The 7,171-nt window shown below is 36.6% G+C and overlaps 1 protein-coding gene across 3 annotated transcripts in view; it reads right to left on the reverse strand.

Annotated features, from left to right (window-relative positions):
• The window catches only part of cnih3 (cornichon family AMPA receptor auxiliary protein 3), a 46,985-nt gene extending 44,899 nt beyond the window's left edge, over positions 1-2,086 (reverse strand). For 2 of the 3 annotated variants that reach the window (XM_015346076.2, XM_015346083.2), the window contains exon 1: positions 1,265-2,086. In XM_015346076.2, the coding sequence (XP_015201562.1) occupies positions 1,265-1,345 (81 nt within the window). In that variant the 5' untranslated portion in view covers positions 1,346-2,086. The remainder of the gene's footprint in view (positions 1-1,264) is intronic. The other variant, XM_006625684.3, reaches the window with a different exon arrangement.
• Positions 2,087-7,171: the final 5,085 nt, after the last annotated feature.

Here is a 7,171-nt window from a genome sequence, read left to right on the forward strand (position 1 = left end):
TTTTATCTTTCCTATTACCATGCAGATATACACTATTGACTGTAGCTGTATATGAATAAAATGTGAATGGAATACGTCTTAGTGGCTTGGTATACATATAATGTGTTTGAAAGTAGATTACAGCTAAAACTGAGCATGAAAGACTCCGTGTCTCAATTTATAATGTAATATTTTTACACTATTTGTTCGTAGAACGTTTCAGTGTTATAGTTTCGTCGATTAGAGTGGTTTTGTTTTTTTATTGGGATAGTAGGTGCATGCTTTGCCTTTGCGTAAAAAGGCAGGAGACAAATGGTCGAGTTCAGAGAGCAGGTTTCCCCAGCTGATGAGACTACAATGACTTAAGGCGTATTGCCCAGTCTTTCTCAATAAACCTTGAGATACCCAAGCGTGCTGATGCTGACTGAGAATGAAGAATTCATTATTCTGACCGCTTTATTGTGTAACATCTTGCTAAAAATGTGCATCGATATCAATAGTGTACCACTGCTGGTAATATCTATATACGGAAGGCTCTTAACTACAAAAACACGCAAATCAATACCATTTAAAGAGAATCCACTTTTTAAAAGAAAAAAGAGAAAATATTTGCTTTTTTCTAACAGATAACATTCTAAAACAAACACGAAAGCTGAATGTTCGTCTGCAATTAAGACAAAAATAGTCATAGACAACTTTCAGGATGATTGATTGAAATACAATAATATAATTTAAACTTGTATGACACCTTTGAATTAGAACAATGTCTCATACTATACAATTTACTTTATCACTAGTCACACATGAAAACATTATTCGACATTAGACTGATAGGGTCAATAATAATTTCCAGATATGATGTATATTGCGCCTATATTTCAGTATTACCTGAAGAGAAAAAATAAAGTCTTTATACTTGTAAAAAAAAACGGTTGCACATTTACAATTACTTTTTAATAATATATGATTGTTTTCATACCAAGTTAATTCATAAAAGGCTTATGTACCATTATGCTTCTATATGTGAACATATTTTAAAATTGTTGTTAAATTCCTACATTTTCTAAGTGATTCCTGTTCCGATGTATAGTACAGCAAGCATGAACGAACAAGCAAGTGTCCCATTTTTACTGGTGTGTTCAACAGCCACAAAGAATTAAAGACCCACAAATGCGAAATTAAAGAAACCTGTCATGGAACTTACACATAGCTACATGTTATGTTCTTCCTCTTTCATTATGTCTTTTTATGTGATTATAAAGGAAGAGTTTAAATCTGCACTTACATGCCAGATTGCAAAGAAGATCAGTGCAGCGCAGAGAACCAGCGAAAGCATGTAGCAAAAGGCAGCGAAAGTAAACATCATTCCGAAAATAAAATCTCTCTATATAAATAAGACTTCAAAGACAGGAAAAGTAAGTCTATGGTTTTACATCCACCAAAATCAATTCTCGCATCCTTCCTGTATGTTTGCAACAAATGGTGGAATGACCACAACTGTTAATTCAAGTTTTTCCTTTCCGAGGCACGTATTTGAAGAGCTTTTTTTTCCTCAAAAGAAAATATTCACAATATAAAACCTTGCCATTTTATAAAATCTTCAGGCAATCTCCGCAGCCTTAAAAGGAGTTTCTGAAGAGAAAATATGTATAACGCAGGTTCCACAAGGCAAAATCCAGGTAATTAACTGCTGAAGGATAAAATAGTTTTAATTATCAATACATCCAAAAGGCAGTGGATGTAATAAAAACAAGCACACACATTCTTCTAAAAGAAAACAAAAGTAATGTCACTGAGGAATTTAAATCAAGAGCTCCCCATATCTACAGTAAGTAGACGGCATCACGTCTAATAAGCTTTTTCCTCAATCCACATTTTAACCCATCGCTCCTCAATAGAGAAGGCGCAGGCAGTGCTTGCCAACAGGTACATTTAAAGGGCCAGTTCATAAAATGCATTTAAAGAGACATAAAATGAGACACGTACACAAGCATAACACAAAAAGATGCATAGAACAATATTATATACAATACATATAATAACCAACATTTCCTAATTACAATATGGTCAGTTTCCACGATCGAAAATGGTCTTTATTTCAACAATTTATCACTTGAATGCCTAGTTTTGAAATGTTTAAAAAAAACAGGACAATAACACTTACTGTATATCTCATCCGCTATCAACTGATTACTTAAAAAGGGAAGCATTGTAATACACCTTGAAGACATTTTCAACGATTTTCCCGATGATCCTAATGCTTCTCCAAGTCTCCTTGTTCGCCAGTGTTTGTGTGGCTGTGTTGAGGAAGAGGCCCAAGGGAAATCAAAATGTTCTGCTGATGATGAGTTGGGTAGCTGTGCGGTTCCAAATACACTTCTGCGGTCCCTCCTTAACTTCATAATTTAATTAATTTATTTATTATTACATGTTCATTAGGAGTTTTCTCACCTTTTTTCCTTAAGAAGCTCTTAATTTGCGATCAATTTACTATGAGCAGAGGTGGTGATGACAATCTACCAATCTATACCACAAAGAGGCTTTCTTTAGCGGTCCAAATGTTTTACATTGGAGATTACACAGCTGAATATGGGACCATCTGAAACATGGAAAAATGTACAAATGTCATATCCATTTCAGTATTCTCAGGAAACCCTCTGAAATGCGGTACAGATTTCCAGGAAATTGGATTGGATGCGACACCTGTCCGGGATGTTAGCAATTATAATCCTATATGACTTTTTAATATTGAAGAATAGAAATAGAAATATATTCCGATTTCTGTGCTTCCGAACTCAGCTGAAACAAAAAACAAAACACCCTGATAAATACAGTTGTAATACCAATTACAAATCCCATTCATTTTTTTAAGATCTGGAAACAACTTTCAACATATTCCTCACATAGAAAAATGAAAGCAATCAGACTATGCTTAAGAAGTCAACTGGAACCAGAATTGGAGGACACTGAGAACCATTCCCCTAACACCTCAAGAAAAAACAAAACTGGAATTTGTAGGAAATATATTTTATATGTATTTCTGCTCTTATAGTATGGGTAAGCTTATACAAACTCTTCAAACTATACCCTTGCTGTAGGGAAGTACTTATTTAATTAGGATTAATAACACTATTTACCAGACTTAACCTAAGATTACATGAAGCTGAGTACAGGCAATCTGGATTCTTATCTTTATGCTTTCCTTATGACAGAAGGCTTTATGAAGTGCAGCTGCAGCAGAGGATGAGAACTGTAGAATATTCTGATAGCTACAAGTTGAACTTGGATGTTGATTTCAAAGTGTGCTCTTTTAGGACTACTTATTATTGGCAACCCACTGAAGCTAAGCAGGTCTGAGCCTGGTCAGTACCTGGATGGGAGACCTCCTGGGAAAAACTAAGGTTGCTGCTGGAAGAGGTGTTAGTGGGGCCAGCAGGTGGCGCTCATCCTGCAGTCCATGTGGGTCCTAATGCCGCAGTATAGTGATGGGGACACTATACTGTAAACAGGCGCCGTCCTTCGGATGAGACGTAAACCCGAGGTCCTGACTCTCTGTGGTCATTAAAATTCCAGGGCGTTTATCGAAAAGAGTAGGGGTGTAACCCTGGCGTCCTGGCCAAAATTTCCCATTGGCCCTTACCAATCATGGCCTCCTAATTATCCCCATCTGTGAATTGGCTTCATTAATCTGCTCTCCTCCCCACTAATAGTTGATGTGTGCTGAGCGTTCTGGCGCACTATGGCTGCCGTCGCATCGTCCAGGTTGATGCTGCACATTGGTGGTGGTGGAGGGGAGTCCCCATTACCAGTAAAGCACTTTGAGTGGAGTGTCCAGAAAAGCGCTATATACAGTGCCTTGCGAAAGTATTCGGCCCCCTTTAACTTTTCAACCTTTTGCCACATTTCAGGCTTCAAACATAAAGATATAAATTTTTTATTTTATGTGAAGAATCACCAACAAGTGGGACACAATTGTGAAGTGGAACGAAATCTATTGGATTTTTGAAACTTTTTTAACTAATAAAAAAATGAAAAGTGGGGCGTGCAAAATTATTCGGCCCCCTTGCGTTAATACTTTGTAGAGCCACCTTTTGCTGCGATTACAGCTTCAAGTCGCTTGGGGTATGTCTTTATCAGTTTTGCACATCGAGAGACTGAAATTCTTGACCATTCTTCCTTGCAAAACAGCTCGAACTCAGTGAGGTTGGATGGAGAGCGTTTGTGAACAGCAGTTTTCAGCTCTTTCCACAGATTCTCGATTGGATTCAGGTCTGGACTTTGACTTGGCCATTCAAACACCTGGATACGTTTATTTGTGAACCATTCCTTTGTAGATTTTGCTGTATGTTTGGGATCATTGTCTTGTTGGAAGATAAATCTCCGTCCCAGTTTCAGGTCTTTTGCAGACTCCAACAGGTTTTCATCCAGAATGGTCCTGTATTTGGCTGCATCCATCTTCCCCTCAATTTTAACCATCTTCCCTGTCCCTGCTGAAGAAAAGCAGGCCCAAACCATGATGCTGCCACCACCATGTTTGACAGTGGGGATGGTGTGTTGAGGGTGATGAGCTGTGTTGCTTTTACGCCAAACATATCGTTTTGCATTGTGGCCAAAAAGTTCGATTTTGGTTTCATCTGACCAGAGCACCTTCTTCCACATGTTTGGGGTGTCTCCCAGGTGGCTTGTGGCAAACTTTAGACGAGACTTTTTATGGATATCTTTGAGAAATGGCTTTCTTCTTGCCACTCTTCCATAAAGGCCAGATTTGTGCAGTGTAAGACTGATTGTTGTCCTATGGACAGACTCTCCCACCTCAGCTGTAGTTCTCTGCAGTTCATCCAGAGTGATCATGGGCCTCTTGGCTGCATCTCTGATCAGTCTTCTCCTTGTCTGAGCTGAAAGTTTAGAGGGACGGCCAGGTCTTGGTAGATTTGCAGTGGTCTGATACTCCTTCCATTTCAAGATGATCGCTTGCACAGTGCTCCTTGGGATGTTTGAAGCTTGGGAAATCTTTTTGTATCCAAATCCGGCTTTAAACTTCTCCACAACAGTATTACGGACCTGCCTGGTGTGTTCCTTGGTCTTCATGATGCTCTCTGCGCTTTCAACAGAACCTTGAGACTATCACAGAGCAGGTGCATTTATACAGAGACTTGATTACACACAGGTGGATTCTATTTATCACCATCAGTCATTTAGGACAACATTGGATCATTTAGAGATCCTCGCTGAACTTCTGGAGTGAGTTTGCTGCACTGAAAGTAAAGGGGCCGAATAATTTTGCACGCCCCACTTTTCATTTTTTTATTAGTTAAAAAAGTTTCAAAAATCCAATAGATTTCGTTCCACTTCACAATTGTGTCCCACTTGTTGGTGATTCTTCACATAAAATAAAAAATTTATATCTTTATGTTTGAAGCCTGAAATGTGGCAAAAGGTTGAAAAGTTCAAGGGGGCCGAATACTTTCGCAAGGCACTGTAAGTGTAAGCAATTATTATTATTATTATTATTATTATTATTATTATTATTATTATTATTATTATTATTATTAGGTCTCTGTAGGAAGGGCTAATGTCAAGCAGCTTGTGAATGTCCATAAACCTGTTTATTTTTTCTTAAGTGACTATATGGTGAATTATACATAATGTACAGTCATCCTTAAGCAACCAAATTTTGTTCTCAATGTATTTTAAATACTTTTTGTTCTCTATTATGTATTTATACTGTATGTCACATGAAAGCAGAACCCATTGTTGTTCTGAACATAAAAAAGGAAATATAAAAAATACAATGTTTATATAAAAAACTGTTCACTGTAAAAGTGCTATGATAAGCTAAGCTCTAGCTCAGGTAAAAAACTGATTCAATGCAGGATTGTGGGAGGAAAGTTGAGCATCCTGAGGAAACCCATGTGAACATGGGAAAATATACAAACTTCATGCAGATAAAACCACACAATTAAACCCAGGACCCCAGCGCCACCAATATTTTAAAATAATCTGTGGTTTTATAATATTAATTTATAATAATAATGCCGATAATGTGTTCCATAGTAACACTTATGGAAATAGTTTTTACTAATTATTATGTTTCATTATAAAAACGTTCAAACTTGCAACTAAGTTGTACAGCTATCGGAAATTACATGGTTCCAGGGTTGCAGATTTAAATACTGGGTTTATAGAGAAACATTTTGTACAATGTTTCTTACAATACACTTTTCCAACCATTCATATTTAAAAAACACAACTGACAATATGTTGTGACTGTGCATTAGAGAAAGCCTGTATCTTTAAGAACTATAGTTCTTAACTTTCTGAGTGCTTTGATCTCTGACATAATTCAATGAATGTATCATGTTCACAACATGATGCTGACCTAAAGCTGTGACACGGTCCTTGCTTGTGATATAGACTGTTCGACTTGTTTGTGATACTGCTTGTACTGTATTAACATTAATAACCAAACCCACACATATTTTCCTAAATGCTGTACAGTACATGACTCCTACTTTAACAAAAGTGAGTTGTATTACTACCTTATTACTTATTACTACTTAATTAATTTGCCAGTAGTACTTTCAGATAAATATTAAAATAAAGGCTAGACAAAGGACTGATGCACAGTGTTTTAACACACATTGTATAACTTTCGTAGGTTATAATCTAATCTGTGAAACATCAAAAACTCCCCACAAGGACTGGAGAATCTGATACGTTTTATATAAAGTATACAGTGACTACAGAATTAATGTAATTTCTACAGTACAGTACATTTCTACTGCACGTAACTGGATGCAAGGTAACTAAGGTGAATAACAGAAAGTTCTCCTGCAATAAAGTGTTATACCAGATGGAATTCTATTTTATTTTCTATCATTAAAGCATAATGAAAATGTGCTAGTGCCACATTTGATATATCAAGTCATGTGGAAAGCACAATGAATTTGAATAAGGTCTCTATTCCATCAGCACACCTAGAAAATTATAATACCATAAATACATGAAATATTAAAAAATATCATTTCATATTTCATATTTGTGGACCACATGTCAAGTAAAATATAATCTGAAGTTTATCTCTGAATTAATTTTACTGACAGTGCAACATGGACAGAATATTTAACTTGGAAGAGTATGCATCCTTCTTATGTACTGTCTTGGGGGATGTCTCATGTCATATACAAGCATG

This window comes from Lepisosteus oculatus, chromosome 2, assembly GCF_040954835.1.
Source record: "Lepisosteus oculatus isolate fLepOcu1 chromosome 2, fLepOcu1.hap2, whole genome shotgun sequence".
Taxonomy (NCBI): domain Eukaryota; kingdom Metazoa; phylum Chordata; class Actinopteri; order Semionotiformes; family Lepisosteidae; genus Lepisosteus; species Lepisosteus oculatus.